Source organism: Phycodurus eques, chromosome 11, assembly GCF_024500275.1.
Source record: "Phycodurus eques isolate BA_2022a chromosome 11, UOR_Pequ_1.1, whole genome shotgun sequence".
Classification (NCBI taxonomy): Eukaryota; Metazoa; Chordata; class Actinopteri; order Syngnathiformes; family Syngnathidae; genus Phycodurus; species Phycodurus eques.
The window spans coordinates 18908950-18931448 of NC_084535.1; the positions used below are offsets into that span (position 1 = coordinate 18908950).

The 22499-nt window shown below is 39.9% G+C and overlaps 1 protein-coding gene across 9 annotated transcripts in view; it reads left to right on the forward strand.

Moving 5' to 3' along the window:
• Positions 1-22499, forward strand: part of srfb (serum response factor b) — a 48308-nt gene that overhangs the window by 5298 nt on the left and 20511 nt on the right. For 8 of the 9 annotated variants that reach the window (XM_061689967.1, XM_061689968.1, XM_061689974.1 and 5 more), the window contains exon 2: positions 6769-7035. In XM_061689967.1, the coding sequence (XP_061545951.1) occupies positions 6769-7035 (267 nt within the window). The remainder of the gene's footprint in view (positions 1-6768; positions 7036-22499) is intronic. The other variant, XM_061689970.1, reaches the window with a different exon arrangement.

Consider the following 22499-nt stretch of genomic DNA (forward strand, 5'->3'; position numbering starts at 1 on the left):
TTGATTTGTTTTCATATGAATGCGTAAATTATGACTCAGAATTTGTTTTTTCAAGCGGACTCACGGGTAAATCAGAATTGCCACTCATTCGTTCGTAGCTCTAGTATCTAACTAGCTACTAGTATCTAGCTTATACTTCAAAAACAACTCTGGTAAAAGTGAAGCCACTCCCTTAACTAAAAGTACAAAAAGTAAACTAAAATTTTTCAAGCCACTAATAAAATACATATCGTGAGATTTTTATATCGCTCCTGATGATTGCCATGCTTTCTCTGGGGGCAACAATGGACAAAACAAACAAAATAAAAACAGGTAGGCTAAAATGAAAAGATGAGCATTTATTTGTATTTTTAAAATATTTATATACAGTACAACATAGGGCTCACGATTATTTTGATTGATATTGAAATTACAATTAATAAACATGATTATTCATTGATTTTTGAAAATTAGTATTTATTTAACTTCCTATACTCAACTTTAAATATAACTATATAGAACAACCAGAAAAGAAATGAGTAACAAGTAAAATAATAATATATAAAACAAATAGGTAAAATAAACAGTAAATACAAATAAATACAGCTATGGTTAAAAACATTGACACACCTGGGGTGACTGTATTATCTATTATATATATTTGTTTGAAAAATATCCTCTCGATATTCTGCTATTTAGCAAATAAAAATAACGTTGGTAATCCTAATTAACCTAAAACAGGAACATTTTAGGCTGATTTCATGTCAGACAGTCAGGGGGAAAAAAGCGTTTTGTGTCTGTTTTATACAAAGCCATGACTGTTTCTGCTGTACACTCCTTGGCCTCTTGGGAGCAGTGTGTTGCAATGCATGCAAGGAGCTGAATATTACAGGAAGCTACAAAAAAGAGTAGAAGAAGAAAGTCTCAAAAAAAAAAAAAAAAATACTTTATTAAACTCGTTTTTCACAGATTAGGAAGATTATATGCCTGTGGGTATTATGTTTTCTGTCTGTATGTGTTACTAGGGAGTTTGTGTGTAAATATTCCTTATTTGAAGGTAAATCCCTCCCGTTATCTTATGCTAATGCTAGCTAGCCTGTCAATAGGGTTTTCCATTGACTGACAGCATAAGCCTTCGGCCACTGCCCAACTCACACTGTACCCGACCCCTATGGCCCCTCCTACAGGTGGTGAGCCCACGGGAAGGGGGACCCACATTACTCTTCCAGGCTGTGCCCGGTCGCTCCACTTTGAGCTCCACCTCCAGGCCTGGCTGCAGAGGAGGGCCCCAATGATCCGTGTCCGGGCAAGGGAAACCTATGTCAATTTATTTTGTTCGTCATAGGGGTTTTTGGAGCTGTGCTTTGTCTAGGTATTAGTTAGGGTGAGAAGCTCAGTCATCGGGAGGGGCTCAGAATAGTCTCTGCTCCTCTGCATTGAGAGGAGCCAGATGAGGTGGCTCGGGCATCTGTTTAGGACGCCTCCCTGGTGAGGTGTTCAGGACACGTCCCACCAGGGGGAGACCCGGGGATGACCCACGACACGCCGGAGAGAGTAAGTCTCTCGGCTTGCCTGGGAACGCCTCGGGATCCCCTCGGAAGAGCTGGAGGAAGTGGCTGGGGAGAGGGAAGTCTGGGCTTCCCTGCTAAAGCAACTACCCCCGCCACCTGACCTCGGATAAGTAGAAAAAAATGGATGACTGGATTGATGACCGCATAAGCTGGCGATTTCCAAAACATTGTGTTTCTTGTATTTAAATATTCAATCTGAGTAATTATTTTTGTTGTGTGTTTAGTTTTAAAGTAAACTCCAACTAGGGTGTCAATTAGGTTAATAAGGTTAAAGCAGGCGGCACGGTGGACGACTGGTTAGAGCGTCAGCCTCACAGTTCTGAGGATCCGGGTTCAATCCCCGGTCCCGCCTGTGTGGAGTTAGCATGTTCTCCCCGTGTTTGCGTGGGATTTCTCCGGGCACTCCGGTTTCCTCCCACATCCCAAAAACATGCATTAATTGGAGAATCTAAATTGCCCGTAGGTGTGACTGTGAGTGCGACTGGTTGTTTGTTTGTGCCCTGCGATTGGCTGGCAACCAGTTCAGGGTGTACCCCGCCTCCTGCCCGATGACAGCTGGGATAGGCTCCAGCACGTCCGCGACCCTAGTGAGGCGAAGCGGCTCAGAAAATGGATGGATGGAGGTTAAAGCACGTTCAGGGTAGACAGAAGAACATGCGTCACATACTTTTTACAAGCAACATCCTATATGCGTTCAGGGTGCATTTACAATGTAGGAACTTACATACACAACCCGCACTGCTGCACATCAATTATTTTTCATTTTTTCTTCCTTTTTATGATTGTTAGAAGCGAAATCACAATTAAATTTTGATTAATTGGCCAGTCCTATCGATGAAATCAAACAATTATTTTTTTTCTGAACACTTATTTGTTCACTGCCAAATGGGAGTGGTGGGGGTGAGGGGCTGACTAAACTAGTAGAAAATGAGCAACTTATATTTTATTTCGCGTCGTCGCTAAGTTTAAAAAAAATAAATAACAAGCTCCCATTTAACATGTAAGGAGTAGAAAGTACAGTTATTTGTGTTTAAAAAGTAAAGAGTAAAAGTAAAAAGTCACCACATAAATAATTACTCAAAGTACAGATACCTGCAAAATCTACTTAACTACAGTAACAGAGCACAAGTAGTTCGTTACTTCGCACCTCTGGTAAATGCAATAATATTGGTCGCAGAGGACAAAGAAAATATACCTGTGAGTATTGCCACATTGTCTGTCTACGTGTGTTGATGCACCATTTATGTTCAAATATCCTTTGCTTCAAGCAGTGGTTCTCAACTGTTGTCCCACTGGGACGCGTATTTTCCCAAGTATCAGCATCTTGATATACCACACCTGTGAGGTGGTGGATAATCTTGGTAAAGGGTAATTGCTCTCTTACACAGAATTGTGACAAAGTTTTGAGAGAAATAGGCCTTTTTGTGTGTGTGTGTGTGTGTGTGTGTATATATATATATATATATATATATATATATATATAAGGTTATTCCATATTCGAGTTCAACTCATGAAAAATGGGAGCAAAAACAAAAGTACTGCGTTTATACAACTGTTCAGTGAGCGTCAACTCTTTAAAAACTGTTTAGCTTTTTCTTTGGCTTTCAGTGGCGTATTTGGGATGCCAATTCCTCAACAAGGGCCACTCTCTTCAAGGCCTGTGATGAGAAGAAGAAAGACGAGCACTACACTGGAAGTTACATGAAATAAGCAGCCTTGTGTGCAAAAGAGTAAAACTTCAGCAGTGTCCCAATACTTCAATGTCATTATGTGCGCCGTCACTTGTTATTAACGTTAATTTCCAATGAAGAGATCCAGACCCATTTGAGCTTGGCCAGGTTTTCTTGAACATATTGGACCTTATTTACTAAATGTTTGCATGTGTATCAACGGGCGCAAACTTGATTGCTTACACAAATAGATGTGGAATTTGATCTACTAACCGGGTGCAACCATGATTGCATCTACCAAATGTCCAAAATTGCTGTGTAGTTCATTTTGTACACCCTGGGAGAGGTACTGTAATATGCAAATAGATAAATTTAGCATATGCAATGTAATTTATCAAACCGGAGAAGAATTGCGATGGTTAATTTTGTGTCTCCAAATACCACCCCTGAAACGCAAGTGCCAAACGGCACAAAATACGGTTCGAGCGTAGTGCAGGCAAAATGAGAGGAGACAGGGAGACCTTTTCCACTCGTGTAAATAGTTTTGAAACCTGAAAATAAAAATATTCTGAAATGTCTTCTGTGCAATTGCAATTTTGGAGCAGCTGAATGATCTAACGGCTGACTCGGAGTCAGTCACAAGAAGGAGTCATACCATATCACCTATGACAAAACTCCTTTGAACTCTACATTTCCTTGAGTCTTCCTTGAGACAAGTTTACTCAAACAAAGATGTTTTTAATGCAACTGGTGCCGGCTTCCCCAATATTTTCGAAGCATTAGATTTCGTTTATACCCTCACTTTAAATGCAGCGGTCTCCACCTCTTTTGCACCTGCAAACAGCAGTTCACACAATCTGTAGAGTTAGTGAACATGAAATTTAGCTCCTGCTATTTGGAATCTTAGTAAAAGATCACAAGTTTAGTAAGCTCATATGCAACGTGTTACGAAACAGCGATTGCAATCTGTTAGAGCGAACATCTAATTTATCGTCTGTTATTTTAGACCTTTTTAAGTCGTGTCGATTGTGTTTGACCCAAGAGGTTCCACTGTACTGTAAATGTGCCCATTAACCCGTTCCTCAGTTTTTAAAATGTAATTGATATCTCTCTGCGTCGACAGGAATATGAAATATCAACTCTGGATATAATGGGATGTTGATGATATGCTCTAAGTTGGTCATTAGACCTAGTGTCCTACAAACAACTACTTTTGTGTTCTTTTTCTGTCCTGGCTGTTGGCCAGCTGTTAGGCGCTGTTTGACACTGCTCCCTTGCCACTTGCATAGTTAATTAGAGCTGCTAGCAACACCTTCTGCATTTTCTACTCTTCTTTATAGTTCCTTCACTCCGTTGGATTTATTTTTTATGCGCCCACGTGGTGGTGAACATTGAGCCAACAGCACTGCTATCATTATAGTAAAAAAAATAAAAAAGAATTACCATGCTCAATTGCATGCTTCCATTACGGCATAATAAAACAATTTAGGTTCTATCAGCTCACTGCAGCTCTGGCACCAAGGTGATGGCAACTGCTCAGTGCCTTGGCAGCATCACGAACATCCTCCACATAAGTGATGATTCATTTCGATATAAAGGCTTCTTCAAAAGTTCACTCTGAGTGCAGCCTTGTCGTGTTTCATCGTGTGTGCGTGTGTTTTTGTTGTGTGCTTGGAAGGCTGAGCGTCTGCATGCTGCATTATACAGTATATTACAATAATGCAGAGTGTGCTGGCGGCCTCGTGGTTTCCAGCCAATCACATCCTGCCCTCGGGCTGGCCCACTGTCACTCCCTCTTCCTGTGCGGCCTGCTGCAATCAGTCTCTTAACAGTATCACACGCTCTATTCTGGATGCCTTATCTTATGTTATTTTGGCTTCATTTGCACGACACGTCACACTTGACTACAAGGCTATTTTTAGTTCAGCAATGTCTTCTTGACTAGGTTGTTGGTTCCAGATGTTCACCTTTAGGGGGTCTACTACATCCCCTCCTCAACTTCAAAGAAGCCAGTCACTGTTTTATTTTTCTTTCCAAATGAACAAAAATATATTGTTGACTCAACAGATAAAAGCAGAACAAAAATAATAAGATTAAGAATAAGATTATATTATGTAAAGGAGGCTTTCACGATGTGTAGAAGTCTGACGTATTCCCTCCCGCTCTGAGCCTCAGGCTACACCACGCGAAGCTTCAGTGAACTCAACTCTCAGTCAATTGAGTGAGTGAAACAATAAAGTATGTCTATGCCAACATTGAGGCAGCTAACAAGGTAAACGGTTGGTTGCACTTTTGCACTGATGGTTTTTAGCATTTATTGTAGTGTTCAAACCAACGTGAGATCCGATAGGGAAAAGAAAAAAGCTTAACATTGAGCTACAACTTCACCAAAGGTCAAACTAGCAACTTTACATCACAATGAATTGGGACAAAATTCACATAAACGTCTCACAGTCTCACAAACACTAATCTAGTGCCTCATCTGTGCGTAGGTAAAGTAATATTACATTTTATAGCATTTGGTTCCATTACTTTCGTTTTCAAACTTCACCGGTGTCGTGTGAAGGTACATTTCGTGCCAAAATGCTGAGTTCCGGTGTGTACCCTTCAAAATAAAAGGCTACAAGCTTAAAACAGGAACTCAAGTTACAACTTGCACATATAAACCATTTGATGTGATAAAACAGTCCCAAATAACTATTTTAACAATGCTATATTTAACTTTTAGCTGAAACATTAATTAATGATGACGTTCCACACATTGCACACATAGGTTTGACATTGATACTGGTTATAAAGAACCCCGAGCCAAATGTTCATTTTAGTCCATGCTGCAGACTGCTAAGCAAATGGATGTTCATAATTTGGACGCTCTTTATTTAAAGCATGCAAACTGTTTTGGCCCAGCCCCCAAAAAGCATCTGAATCGAGAATCGTTTGGAACCGGAATCGAAATGAGGAACCAGAATCGGGAGCGGAATCCCTCAAAAATTCTAACGATGCCCAACCCTACAAGTCACCCATCTTCAAACCCCGTGCTTGGACAATTCCATAAATCCAAAAAACCTGTACCGAATGAACCTCTCAAAATAGTCATCCATATTTCATTCAATGTTTCCATTTACAGTATATTCATCCTATAGCACAGGTAGGCGACAACCTTTAAAACACCCACAGAAAAATAAAAACAAGATAATAGAAGAAAAAGCTCTGTCATTGAAATAAGACAAAAATCTCTCGCTTATGTCAAGAAAACAAACAGATAATTATTATAGAGACATGAAGTACTTCTCCAGTGGTGCCCATGTTTCAGCATAACTGATGTCATTATTTTCCAGTCGAATGGCAACCATCTCCAATTTAATAATTTCCATTGCTTTGCTGATCCATTCTGTCTAAATTGGTGTCTTTACAAAAATCCAGTTATTAATGATGACCTTCTTTGTGACCACACATAAGGAAGACATTGATATTGTTACTCTTTGAATATGCACTGAAGTTATGCAGCTGTCATCGAGTGTTGACGTGTACCGGTCTTTCCTCACCAGGCGTACGAGCTCTCCACCCTGACAGGAACCCAAGTTCTGCTGCTCGTGGCCAGTGAAACGGGTCACGTCTACACATTTGCCACCCGTAAACTCCAGCCCATGATCACCAGTGAAACAGGCAAAGCGCTGATCCAAACATGCCTCAACTCACCGGACTCGCCGCCACGTTCGGACCCCTCCACAGACCAGCGCATGAGTGCAACGGGCTTCGAGGAGACGGACCTCACCTACCAGGTGTCTGAGTCGGAGAGCATGGGCGACACTAAGGTGAGTCATTAAAGCTCTGTTTCCACCAAGTAGTAGAGTTTGGTTTAGTTTAATTTTGCTTTTTTTCCACGTGTAGGGTACTAAATTAAGTTATCTGTAGCTAAAGGGTGGATCTAGACACACTGAAATACACTGGAACCTCCAAGGTCAAACGCAATCTGTTCTGTTCAAGGAAGCCGATCAACCTCCAATTTTTTTCAAATAATTTTTCGCTTAGGATGTAAGAAATTTGGGAAATGCATTTAATCCGTTCTCAGGTTTAAACTGTTATCATAATCTTTGACTGTACAAGCAGTGTTTTTAATAATAGTTGACATTTTATTTGACACTTGACATTTCATACACATATAAAAGTTAACTGCTGTTAATAGTAGGAACGATAAAAGGTAACTATGCAGAGGGAGAATACTGCTTTGCGCATGTTGAGTCCTTTACATTAGGACTAAACACAGCTCCTATTCCGGTGTACAGGGGGTCATCGATGTATGCATGTATGTTCCTACTGCGGTGACGTAACCATAATTTGTACGTGAGTTGGAATGTAATATTTGTATGAAAAACATTTTTGGCCATAAATGTAAAATAACAGTAGTACCGGTAACTCTAACTCAGCATGCCATCTTGTGCCAATTGTAACCCCGAAACGTTTTTTACGTCGGGACCAACCTCCTATTCATGCCATTCTTATACTATAATTGTCAGTTTATGCTCAGCAGTTCAGCAATACCGAGAAGAAAAACACACTCATGGAGTTTATATTATAGATGCTTACTAAAGTTTCAGGAGATTGAGGTCTTGTGAGACATGCAGCAGTCCGGTGCTGGAGGTCGGGAATTCCATGCTTTTTTGCAACTTTGGAGGGAAATTCTTCCAGAAAATGTTAACAGAACTCAGAATTCTACTTTAGACTTTTGAGATTCCACTCTGTTGAGTGAGAGAACCAGACTAATCAATTCCCTGCAACAATAGTAATGAGAAAATATTTTCAAACAAAGCTTGTCTTCATCTAAGCCAAGAAAAAAAGGATGTTATATGTCCTCCATTGTTTTTTTCTACTACTTTGTCATTTTCCTATAAAGCCAGTTTAGAGTTCACTGTTTCAACTCGTTGGTGGCGTGATGTACATTCACGCTGTGCTTTGCAATCAGTGAAACGTTTTTTTTTTGTTTTTTTAATGGACACCCCAATTTCTGTGGGGAGAAGTTTTTAAAAAAAAAAAAAAAAAAAAAAAAGCTTAGTATGGTGGGAAATCTCTCTGCAAAAAAGTTTGACAAACACAGAAATGAATTCCATAAGTCCCAATGGGAAATAATCGGTCCTGTGGTAAACACATTTTGAAAGTCTTGGCTGTTGTTTAAATTAATGAATTAAAAAATGCCCTTGACTGGAGATGAGACCAATAAGGTTGCTGTGAACCCTACTGACGTCTGCTCCAGGAAAGCCTCGTAATACCGCTCAAGATAAATCACAGCAGATCTGGTTTGTGTTAGGGTGAGAAACGCGTACCCTGCTATATGAAGCGCCTCCATGTTTATCTACTTTGGATTTGGATGAGACACAGAGCTGCTAAAAGCAGTTAGTGTCTCCAAAACTTTGTCCTCACTTAAAAAAAGTTATTTGGATTAATAATAACTGTTTTAATGGACATGTCATGATTTGTTAAATGATTTCAATGGTGCCTTCAGTAGACTTTTATTGTCATCTTTTCCTCTAGCGTTCAATAATTAGTGACTTATCTGACACATATGCTGGATTTACATAAGAAGTCCAAGTGCCCAAATATGATTTAGTAAGCAACTAGCTCAGCAACTCCGTACACCAGTTGACTAACATGCATGTGATATGGTGTTGATTCACAAATAAGTTCGATAGACACGCTATCGCCTTTAATTGTTAGTGCTGGGACCACAAACAACAACACAGGTTATAACATGAATTTACAGGTGTGAGTCACTAAAAAGAATCCCACCGCATCACTTGTCAGTAGCACTGCCTTGCTCATTTCCCACATCCTGTCCTGCCCTTTTCTGTCCTCTCTCATCTTGTTCTCAGTTAGTTATTGCATGTCATCACCAGCAACCCCCCCCCCCCCTTCCCCCCAAAAATAAGAACACGATTTGACTGTTGTAATGTTACTTGTGCTCAAATATTTAGACCGTTCTGCTGTAGTTCGCACCCCTAAAAACCTTTTCTGTCCGGCTGCATTTTCAAGAAACATCAGAATAAGTAAAACATTTTAAAATAAGTCGGCACGGCACGGTGAGGGCGACTGGTTAGCACATCTGCCTCACAGTTCTGGGGACCGGGGTTCAAATCCCGGCCCCGCCTGTGTGGACTTTGCATGTTCTGCCCGTGCCTGGGTGGGTTTTCTCCGGGCACTTTGGTTTCCTCCCACATCCCAAAAACATACATTGTAGGTTAATTGAAGACTCTAAATTGCCCGTAGGTGCGAATGGTTGTTTGTTTTCTATGTGCCGATTGGGTGACGACCAGTTCAGGGTATACCCCACCTCCCGCCCGAAGATAGCTAGGATAGGCTCCAGCAGCCTGCGACCCTAGCCAGGATAAGCGGTAAAGAAAATGGATGGATGGATGGATGGAGTATTTCAAACTCTCTTGTTGCACACCAAAACTGTTCCAGCACAAAAGGCATACAGATCCATCCACCATCATGCAGCTGAACAGGACAGGTTAAAAAAAAAATAATAATAAATTACTCCACTGGCTGCTGAGGGCAATTATTTTGCTCATTTAATGCTCGACACGCCTCTAATGTGCAACCCCAATTCCAATGAAGTTGAGACATTGTGTTAAACAAATAAAATACAATGATTTGCAAATCATGTTCAACATATATTTAATTGAATACACTACAAAGGCAAGATATTTAATGTTCAAACTGATAAACTTTATTGTTTTTAGCCAATAATCATTAACATTTTATGGCTGCAACACATTGGCGTGACTACATCAAAAACCGACATCAATGTGTAAAGGATATCACCACATGGGCTCAGGAAAGCTTCAGAAAACCAATGTCAGTAAATACATTTCGGCGCTTCATCCGTAAGTGCAACCTGAAACTCTACTATGCAAAGCAAAAGCCATTTATCAACAACACCCAGAAATGCCACCGGCTTGCCCGAGCTCATCTAAGATGGACCGATGAAAAGTGGAAAAGTGTTCTGTGGTCCGATGAGTCCACATTTCAAATTGTTTTTGGAAATTGTGGGGCCCTCCGGGCCAAAGAGGAAAAGAACCATCCGGACTGTTATGGATACAAAGTTCAAAAGCCAGCATCTGTGATGGTATTGGGCTTTGTTAGTGCCAATGGCATGGGTAACTTACACATCTGTGAAGACACCATTAATGCTGAAAGGTACATACAGGTTTTGGAGAAACATATACTGCCATCCAAGCAACGTCTTTTTCATGGACGCCCCTGCTTATTTCAGCAAGACAATGCCAAGCCACATTCTGCACGTGCTACAACAGCGTGGCTTCGTAGTAAAAGAGAGCGGGTACTAGACTGGCCTGCCTGCAGTCCAGACCTGTCTCCCATTGAAAATGTGTGGCGCATTATTAAGCGTAAAATACAACAACGGAGACCCCGGACTATTGAACAACTGAAGCTGTACACCAAGCAAGAATGGGAAAGAATTCCACCTACAAAGCTTCAACAATTAGTGTCCTCAGTTCCCAAACGTTTATTGAATGTTGTTAAAAGAAAAGGTGATGTAACACAGTGGTAAACATGACCCTTCCCAGCTTTTTTGGAACGTGTTGCAGCCATAAAATTCTAAGTTAATGATTATTTGCTAAAAACAATAAAATTTATCAGTTTGAACATTAAATATCTTGTCTTTGTAGTGTATTCAATTAAATATAGGTCAAACATGATTTGCAAATCATTGTATTCTGTTATTATTTATGTTTAACACAACATCCCAACTTCATTGTAATTGTGGTTGTACTACTAGGTAATATTTCTTGTACCTGGTCAGGTGGGGCTACTGTTACTGGTCACTTGGTGGTGGAGCAGATCCCTCATCATCATTATTGAGCACACATGGCTAGAAATGGAAAGAATAAACACACAGGCTAACATCTGCTTGACCTGTTGGTGTTCCCTGGGCACTGCAGTATCATACGCCAGTCTCCACTCTTCTGGAGTGGTAAATTTTTTTTGTTTTTAGTACCATACCCAAAAGTCACATACAGAGAACTAGTTCAATGCTGTCTGGTAGAGCTGAGCGGGTACTGTGCAGTGGAAAAGTAAGATTTGTTAAAAGGTGTGTGTTCTTTTTTTTTTTTTTTTTTTGTGTCCTTCCCATTCCACTGGCAATAATAGTCTTTTTTCAACCAGTCAACAAATGTCAGATGTCTAGAGCCACCCTTTAGGAAGTGTATGACTTCTGTTGATGACAATACAGATAAGTTATTTTGGTATTCTTCACAACTTTGGACAATATAAATGCAAAGAAAAGTGTGTACGGTACCAAATGTAGTCAAACTGTACTGCCTGGTGTAAACAGGCTCTAAGGCTCTCAATGGATCAGAGTGATGTATTAACATAGAGTAGTGTGTGTTGATTCTTGTTTGAGCTGCAGCATCTTGAAAAGCTCTTCATTTGGGCTTTGTCTGCTTTGGTTTGGAGCAAGACTAACATTTAGGCTGTGTTACCATAATTGCATCCATCCATAGCAACTATCCCAGGAGACCTTTCCCATCATCGTCCTTAAGATGTAATTGTTTTAAGTTAGCAGAAGGAAACTGCTTACACAACTCATCCAAACTTATTCCAATAATTTTTGTTTATTTTTAGTTTTGATCATCCCAGCTGTTTTTTGTCCACAGTCTACTCCAGGGATGCTGCATCTATGACGTACAGGGACAAAGTGCACAAACGCTGACCCTTGGCTCACTACCGAAATCACACAATCACAAAAAGGGGTTTTCCAGAGAGGGTGAGGGGTGAGACGGAAGCTAAAATTATTTGAAGCATTAAAACGCATCAAAAGGGTAAAAAGGATCTTGTCTGTTTCAAACTTAAAATGAAGAGCTGAAAACAAGTAAAGTACTGTATATCCTTTAAAGGGGACATATTGTGGAAAATTGAGTTTTGTTTGTGGAAAAGTAGTTGGGTCTCTGTGTACCTGTCCAGTGCCCACACAACAAGTAGAAAACAAAACAGCCAAGCAAATCTTTCGTTATCGTTCTATTCTTTAAAATCCTACTGTGAGTGAGCCCTTCTTCACGTCTTGGCTTACTGTTATAATTAACCTAATAACCACCCCCACACAGTTTCTTAACCAATGGAAGCTTGGCTGGCTAAAAAGTTCCAGAGCAAAAGAACCACTTTGATGCGGCGGCCGAAGCACTATCATTGTCAAAGCCAAAAGGTAAGCAGAGTGCAGCGTTAGCATAGATTAGTGTAAATTTAAAATGTTACCTGTATTAGCTTCTGATAACAATGTTATAATATCAGCTAAGTTGTCGATATGGGAATGAGGGGTATTTGTGTTTGACAATGTCATGCGTCACACCGTTACAATAACTGAATGTTTTGTGTGTTTCGGTGATGATTTGCTCCCTTCACAAGTGATAAAACAATTTAATTTCTGGTTGCTTGCTTTTCATGTGTTTGGGGTGGGGGCGTGTATGATTACGTTAGCCTGTTTTCTGGGGTTCACCGATTAGCGTTAGATAGCAGCGTTAGCTTCTAATAAAGTACACCCACTCATTTGCTCCACTAAGTTGTTGGCGGCTCGTGTGCGTGGTGGGGGATTTGTGTTTGATGTGGTCGTGCGGCAGCAGCAAAAATTATTTCATTGTCTTTGGTGCTTGCTTGTTTTCCACACACTAGAGCCGACATGAATCCACCGGCGAGATCCACTAGTATTCAGTATAACAAAAGCCAGGCTCACCATTGGTTCAACAGTATATTGGCGTGATGAGGGCTGTCTGACTGCACAAGACAGTCCCACCCCTAAAACAAGCCAATTACTCCATGGCAAGAAATATGCTCTAAGGATATGTAGTTCTTGATCGTTGGGGTATTTTGACAAAAGCATGCGACAGACATGTTATTAAGACACCTGGGATTCGGGAACTGTTTTAAATTTACATTGTGAAAAAAATTGTATCTCCTTTTGGTTAACTTGTCTTATTTTGTATCATGCAATTGCAATCATTATTTATTTCCCTCTACGTAATCGCATAGTTCTTTGAGTTTGAAGTCAAGCGCTTCTTATTCAGCAGGCTCTCTTTTCTGTCCGCACCTTGATGCAGTCACGTGCTGAAACCCAGATTGCCTCCAATGTTTAGACGGCTTAAGTTTTCCCGATGGACGTTGGACACTCGCAGGCCTGTTCTCCTGTGTGCTGTTTTTCCAAGGCCCTCACCAACACGTACATACTCCTTCAAGGATGGGAGACCAAGCTTTGCATGTTAAGCCACTCTCATGCTCGCTCCGCTCATTGATAAAATTTAGATTGCGCCTGTTTCCATATATGGTATGGTTTCCCTGCTTGCTCTCTTGGCGTGAGGCCCCTCACATTCCTTATAAGCTGCAGCTGTCTTTGGAGTCCTGTGATTCCCCACCTCTCACCGACCCCACCACTCATATAGTGATATAGAGTGTGGATGTTGATGTGAGCGCCCATGATGGATTCATTTGAGCGATATTTGGTATCGAGTTTGGTGTTGTTTCCGTTAAAGTGTGGGGGACCACTGATGAAACCTCCACAAAGTGCACTATCCTTGTCCTGTTCAAACCTGTAAATAGTCAGCAGAGCTTGACATGTACATTGGTCAGCAGGTTATTAGTAAGTGCTATTGTCTAATTGTTGCTACTCGTTTTCTGAAATTTTAAAGATTACAAAGTAACAAAATAATCCAGAGTACAAAGATCTTGCCAAAAGGAACTGTAATAGCTTCGTTTTATATGTAACTTTTCAGGTTAGTGCTGGTATAGAGTGCCTGTAACAGACACATGGAAACTGTGTGTGTGTGTGTGTGTGTGTGTGTTGTGAAAACATTTTGCCTACACGCCACGCAGAGCCGAAAGATAGTTTTTTGTTGTTTGTTTTTTTTGTCCTGTTCGGCTGTTAGGTCAAGCAGAATGGAGGATCTGTATACATTTTATACCAGAACAGTTTTACTGTGTCACAGTCGAGTTTTTAAGCTTCCTTGGTGGTTTCTTAGTATTATAATTGAAGTTTATTGAGTCGAACAGAACAAAGTTTCTAGAAGGCAGAGAGAAACGAAGACAAAAGACAAAGCACGAATTCTAAACAGGATAAGAAAAGTAAGTCATTACATTATGGGGCTGTAGTGCTACACACTGTGAGGGAAGGACAGGACAAGGTAGAACAGGACAAGGACAGGAGAAGAAGCATACAGGACAAGGGTCGTGAACCCGGCTGTACAACTCAAGTGTGGTGGGATTGACTATGTAAATTATAAAAGTCAATAGGACGAGAGTATGAGTGAGGGGATACACAAGCAATTCGCATATTCATGAGTTATTTGTCGCAACATGTGAGTGGCCCCACACCCAGTGAAAAAGTCCCGAAAGATACTTCTAAGTCGGCAAAGCATGATATATACAGTAGATGGATCGATACAGTAGATATAGACTTAGATTGGGACATCCCTAGTTGCTTCAGTGTGTCTGTGTATATATATGAGGTCTTACAGAGAAACGTCTAAAATGGAATGCCCTTTGCACCTTTGTCAAACAGGAAGTCAAATCTATGCTCCGTCTGTAACCGTTCTAGCTATCAAATTTCTTTTTACAGGTTTGACAGTTACAGTGCTACTTCAAAATGCCTGCGCACATTTTTAGATGGCAGCAGTTTGACCCTGAAACAGAGTATTTGTATTTGTTTTTCTCTATGGGAAAAATAGTTTTTGATGTTGAGGTTGCTCTGTATATTAAAGTTGTTGTAGGATTTAAACTAGCAGATTTCAGTTAAAAACAAACAACATTTTTTTTATTTTTAAAGCGCCATTGACTGAACATCAAGTTACTGTTTGTACATATGCTTTAGTAGCATATATGCACTTGAAGAGCACTGAATGTTTCTTATTAGAGTTCAACCACTTGAAATAGTGGTTGAACGGATTTTGTTGTTTGTTGTTCAACTTGACAGGTTTTAAAGAACTGAAAATAGTCATTGAATTTGCAGCATTAGGAGGTCATATTTACTGAACTCGAAAGCTATTTCAATCAAAAACATCATAAGTGAAGTTACATTTTGACATAGGATCCCTTATTTGATAGCAGCTTCATGATTTACATCCATTAAAGTTGTGACTTTTTGCTTGAATGTTCTTTGTTTTTGCCTGAATATATTTAAGCTGGGTGAGGGTTATGCTTGAAGATGCTTTTGTTAATGAAAGCACGGTTCTTCTTATATTTAAAACTAATTAAAAAAAAATTTCACACATGATAGATTAAATTTTTTTTTTACTTTTGCAGAAAATTCCTCCCTGCCTTTCACTTTGCCAGCACTACGCTGACACTGCTGTGCATGCTGGTTTGGTTTGGCTTCAGATGTCGTATTTAAAGACTCAAAATCAGCCATCGCAATTAGCCTCAGATTTGGTAAATCACAAATTCATCTATTTTCCCATACTCTCAGAACATGCAAAATGTTCTGTGCGGTAATGTTGCCCATTTGGTAGATGCAATCTTGTGTGCACCCGGTTAGATCAGCTTCCACATCTGTTTGCTTGAGCAATCAAGTTGGCACCCATTTTTATAGTAAATCAGGCCCTATATGTAGTAAAAAAAAAACAATCAGGCAAATTCTGTTACTGAGTTAAACATGGATTGAAAAAGGTGCCAGCAGTTGAACCATCTGCAATTCCCTGGCGACCGGTCCAGGTCAACCTGACTTCCTGACCTTATGTAATGAAAATGGATAGATGGACAGTTGAACCTTCCTATCCGAATCTCTTCAGCCAATGAACTCTGTACTCTGACATAGTGTATGTCGGGTATACGTGACATCGGACTGATAATGGTCTGTCAAATTTCAGTTTTAACTTTTTCCTCATAGTTTAAACATTTGTATCACAGAGTAATGAGCCAGACTACTTGCCGTTGCATAGACATTTTGCAAGTGGTTTGCAAGTCACATGCAATATTAAATCTAAATTCCCAGGCATGTTTTCAGTGCAGCGTTTAGGTTGCATAGTGTGTACACCTATGCGCTCTCTGGCCACTATTTATTGGGAGCTGTACGTCATAGCCTAAAGTCGTATAAACAGTTCAGCCTGAAGTGGCTTGCAGGGAAAGAAAAAAAGAAGAGATTAGCGAGCCAGGCATGATCTGATGTTTTCTGTATAGCTTATTAAAGGAGGCATTATGCACTCACTAATTACAAAACAGTTTCCAGATGTCGCAATAACACGTCTGTGACATTTTCATCAAAATACCCTAATGATCAAGAATTACAGTACACTTTACACCCCATTATTTAAGCCTTCTGAAACTTGGCTGGTCCTATTCCACCCCATTCGCTCCACTGCAGAGCCAACGCTGCGCACGGCTTACCATGACAACCAAAGATGAGATTGAAAAAGACAGTGCCATAAAGAAAACAAGAAAATTTTCACCCGTGGAAGCGGCGCTTCATACACAACATTTAATAGACTTGTCAGTTAGTGTGTGCATGCAGCGTAAACCTCTATCACAAACACCCCCTAACCCTAGCCCACCATGTCTACAACTTCACCAAAAAAATCCTGTGTCGCTTATCAGAATCTAATGCTAGGATGTGCATCCTACAAAACTTAACATTGCTGACCTTTTGCCTTTGACTCAGTGTTTCAGACAGTGTAGTCCAATTGTGCCTTGAAACTGGCAGATTTTCGCCCAGCCTTGCTGCCATGTCTTGGGCACAGAAACTCGGAGGGGGTTGTTAAATCGCCGACGCGTCGGGGATAACCTAACCTAACCCAAACCTGCTAGATATTTGAAAACTTTCTGGCAAAAGGGGCAAAAGCACTTATTTACGGGACATTTTCTGACCCTTTCATAGTAAAAATAAGCAAAAAAGTCCAGGCAGACATTTTGAGGTTTAGGTGTTAAAGGGTTAATATGTGAGATAGCCCCACTGTTACGTAACTGTCGGTCATCAATTCAGAGCGGCTCACTCACAGACACATTTTCAGCAACATAACTCAAGCTATATTTGGTTGTTTAATTTCATGCTTGAGGACCCATGATCCAGAGACCCAACAGTTTTTTTTATAAGCGATTAAAAAGTTCTTTCATAATGTCCCCTTTAAAAAACATGTCAGAAGTTCTGCAGTTTGGCATTTTATGTCTAAAACATTTGCTTAGCATCATGCTCCAGGGAAATTGTTTTCATTGGCATAGGTTACTTTGTTTCAATGAAAGACTAGTAAGTTTAAAAAAAAATAATGCAAATATCCCATGACTCTTTATGTATGGCATGTCAAGCCATGTTTCATTGAGCTCAACTCCAGGTTATTGCCTGGTTGCATTTTCAATGAAACATAATATGCTCACAACCAGTATCTCTTTGAAACAATAATGTTAAGTCTTGGCGTAGGTCTGAGGGCTCTTGTTCTATCTCATATCATTGTTGCGAAGAATTAGCAATGCTGTGATGCAGATTGTTGTTGATAAAATCTTTTTTTATTTATTAGTGCTGGTCCTCCATTTTAATAGAATGTCACTGCCATCTGCCAATGTTTCACCATAGCTACATTAAATGACTTCCAATGAAATTGAAACCTTCCTGGGCTGACAATGCTCACATTGCTCCTGACCTGTTACAGCAGGCAAGGCATCTTTATTTATTTACACTCAGTGAACTTTAGTATGTCTTTTTAGGAAATCAGTGCCATGTGTAGCGTAGGTTTACAGGAAATATTGTGTAGCTTCTGTGTGATTCATTCCCAATCGAAGTCCCTTAGCAAATCTTTGAATTAAACTAATCTAAATTACCGCTCCTGATTAATCTCCTTATAGTGAAGTTTTATCTTGAGATGGATTTTTAATATGGACCCAATAGGTTTAAAAAGTGGGTATCATATTTTGTCATTTGGGAAAATGAATCATCTCCAATGTGAAAAAGTTTTATGTCAACATTTCTAACAAAGTATACAAACTTTTTGTTGAGCATAAACTTTGAGGGGAAAATAGAAACTAGATCATTTACTAGTGAATTATTTTGAACTGTCAACCTCCATCGGAATGAGGCTCTGAGGGTGACATGCTGATAATCACTCCTGTGAAGGTGGTCAGGTCCAGAGAGTTGGATTGTTTGATGGGGGAAGAAAGTACCGTTATGTCAGACACCTAAAACACACACGGACATGTGCGCGCGCACACACACACACACACACACACACACAATCTCTCCCACCCCTCTCCCTCCTTATTTTACAGCAAGCAACTGGACAGGTCAGCAGTCATTGGCTGCACCTCCTCCACTTGGGCTGCCTTGCCTTTTTTAGCAGTCCCAAATGGAGCTGCGAATTCCATGTTGCTGGCAGGATGACAGGCTGGGAGATGAGATCCAGCAAATGGGAGATTAGATGAGGGCCGGCCAGCCACCACTACACTGTACAATGGGCCGTTCAACCAACACCAGAGCTCTCTGCCAGCTGTCACCTTAAACTTTGAATGAATAGTTCATCATTACAACTACCCTCTTTTGTGTTTTCAGTTTTTGTTGTGTCAGCAAGTATGAGGAGAGGTCAACAAAGAAATGTGTTGCCACCCTAGGAAATCAATGCTATACAATGTGTTATGGCGTTTTACAGGATTTGTAATGTATTCTCTTGTGAGCAGTCATGCTGTTTGATTCATTCCTTCATGCACACATCTCGGCCCCCCCAACCTTCCTTCCGTTCTCATTTGTCACATTCTGCTGCATCTTCCCCAGCCTCAAAGCAATATGAGCAGTAGGAAGTTTAATTTTAAAGCAAATTATTAATAGGAATTGTTCTTAAAGATTCTTAAAGGTTAAATTGAATGTTGTATGTCACATAATCCACATGTTAATGTTAATTCTTCTGAGTGTCCAACGCCAACAAAGAGGAGCTCTCGGTCTTATCTAATATATTGTAAAACAGTACGTCATGGATGAAATCTCCAAAGAAGCCTGAAAATGTGAACAAAGAATGATGTTTGCAGGGAACACAATCCAGTCAGGGTCATTTGTTGACTTGTAATTAATTAAAATATCTTCCAAATAATGGAAATCTAAATACCGTAATTTCTTGTGTATAATTCGCACCAATGTATAATACGCACCCCCCAAAGTTGACTTCAACATTCTGGTAAAACCCCTTCTATCGATGTATAATGCATTTTTACAATGCATGATTTTGCTTCTTCCCATATAATCAAAACCTGAAGTATTATCTGTATTTTGTTAGTTTTTTTCAAAGAATTATTCTGAAGTTAAGCACTTTATTTGAACATGTAATACTTTTCTTTTTAGTTACTTGCTCTTGCTTTGAAATTCACAGCCCTACTTTTATTTAATAAATGAGAAAACACACAGTTGTGCTCATGTTTGATAACCCAAGCAGAATTTGTAAGATGTGTACAATTCTTTAAAGAAAACATGAAGGACCAGGCAAAACATATTTAATTTTATTTTAATGGGATTAAAATTAAACTGCCAAGCATTTCAGAAAAGCATTATCATTAAACAAAACGTAACCATAAAGCGATTAATGATGGTTGCTGTTCAGTCATATTTGTCATCAGTAAAAAAACAAAAACAATATTTCACAAAATTTGCCTTGGTATGTAAATTTATGAGCACAACTGTACATATATGCAGTCATATATACCCCTGTCATATTGGAATGAAAATGTAAACTACACCTTTTTCCTAAACTCTAGGTGGTGGTGGCATATTGGAATATAAGTGTAGAGCTTTTTCATAACCTCTACATGGCTACGTGTTTTTCCATTTGCCCCTATACCTATGTATAATGCGCACTATTGACTTTTAACAATATTTTTGGGGGGAGGGAATGCACATTATACATGAGAAATTATGGTAATCTGTTGCTGGGTCAAACAGTTGCCATCATAAAACAATTATGAAAAATCCAGGCAATGTTCTAAGTGAAATTTTAACATTCTTAACTGCCATACTAGTACAAAAGGTTGTATCATAAGATTTGCTGACTCGACTGATGTCATGCATCACAGCTGTTCAACCTGGATTCAAATTCCAAAATTATAAAACCTTCAAGGGATTGGGTTCCAGTGTATATAGTTTTCAATAGACATTGATGAATTCTTTGTTTTGTTGTGTATGTGGAAGTTTAATAGTCATAGTGTAATCTCAGTCAGATGTTTTGTTCACGTGCTTCAGACTTCCATCATGTCTCAGATCAAAGCCCCTGTAACCCCAGCCAGCCAAGCTGACTTTTTCTTGTCTTGGGCCCGCTGTCCTATGTGCAAGGTAGCAGGATGGGTGGGTAATGTTAAGCCGCAAATTTGCCATCTTCTGAAATTGTATCAGAGGTGGATTTAATGATTCCGTCCGAGCAGACAGGAACCTGAACTGCGTACATTAGAAATTTGGCTCGATCTGTATCCTTGCATAAAGCTCCCTATAATGCTGTGGGATTCACCATGCACTGTCTTGACAGTGAACGGAAAGTCTGTGCTGTTGATAGAAGGGCCGATTGAACAGTCGACACATGGTCAAACAAAGCAGTGAGCCAGTTAACATCTGTGAGTTTGCATATGCACGATAACAGTACTAATGAATTATACAGGGTGATTGAAAAGTAACTCCCTATTTTAAAATACTTATTTATTCATATGTTGTAATATTTTTCTAAATCCTTTTGTGTATGGTCCATGATTAAAGGAGCAAGTCTATTCTACCAAACCAACGACCTTGGAAGAACTTGAAGGGCGAATACGAGAAGTTATGTCTTCCATCCCACAAGAGTTCCTTGTAAAATCAGTTAATGCGGTTCCCAGGCGGCTTGAGAAACTGGTGACTAATGCTGGCGCCCATATCGAATTTTAAATAAAACTCCATGCGATAGACTTTCTTCTCATGTTAATTTCTTGTAAGAATTATAGTTCAGAAGTAAATTACAAGTACTTAAAAATAGGGAGTTACTTTTCAATCACCCTGTATAATGTAGGTCACACTGATAGCGTGGCCAACGAAACAGGCTTTTGGACAGCAATGCAGGCTTTTGCATCTCCATCTATTTAGAAAATTGACAATGACAAAGATGACAAATGATTGGTGATCACGCATCCTTTCCATATTTTCCCAGGTTGCATCCGGAGATATTTGAGAGGCTGCTGCCAATGATAGCCCCATTCATTGAACTTCATTCACATATTTAGAAGGCATGGTGTTTCTTTACAAAGTTACATCTGAAACTATTGGCCTGGCTGAATTTTCACTCATCATTTTTGCTGGTCTTGCAATGTCAGGGATTGTTGTCATCATCAGTATGGGAATTTTTAAAGTTTTACTTGGTTTTTGTAGGTCGTATAAGCGTACCCTCAGATGGCGATCATCTTTTTCTTAGTGGCCTCAGTTAGCCAGCGAGGGGTTAATTCCCCTTGTGCGGTGCTCGGGTTTCCCGCCAGCTGTCGGTATCCTCAGCTGTTTGCAGTCCTGTCCCCTCCCCTGTCCCTTCAGCCAAGACAGCTTGGTCTGACAAACACACATACATGCACACACTCCCATGCACACTCTGTGGCACAATGGGAGCGAGGGGGTGTGATAAATGCCACGGTCACCACACTGAATCTCTCCTGGTACACCGCCGCCTCCTCGTTTTCACCTCCTACTTCATTTTTGTCATCATCATGGGTTAATAACCAGTTGCATGATTTTACTAGTCACGACTTAAACTCAAAGTACAAGCCCAATTCCCGTGAAGTTGGGACGTTGTGTTAAACATAAATAAAAACAGAATACAATGATTTGCATATCATGTTCAACCTATATTTAATCAAATACACCACAAAGACATGATATTTAATGTTCAAACTGATAAACTTTATTATTTTAGCAAATAATCATTAAGTTAGAATTTTATGGCTGCAACACGTTCCAAAAAAGCTGGGACAGGATCATGTTTACTACTGTGTTACATCACCTTTTCTTTTATCAACATTCAATAAACGTTTGGGAACTGAGGAGACTAATTGTTGAAGCTTTGTAGGTGGAATTCTTTCCCATTCTTGTTTGGTGTACAGCTTCAGTTGTTCAATAGACCGGGGTCTCCGTTGTTGTATTTTACGCTTCATAATGCGCCACACATTTTCAATGGGAGAGAGGTCTGGACTGCAGGCAGGCCAGTCTAGTACCCGCACTCTTTTACTACAAAGCCACGCTGTTGTAACACGTGCAGAGTGTGGTTTGGCATTGTCTTGCTGAAATGATCAGGAGCGTCCATCAAAAAGACTTTGCTTG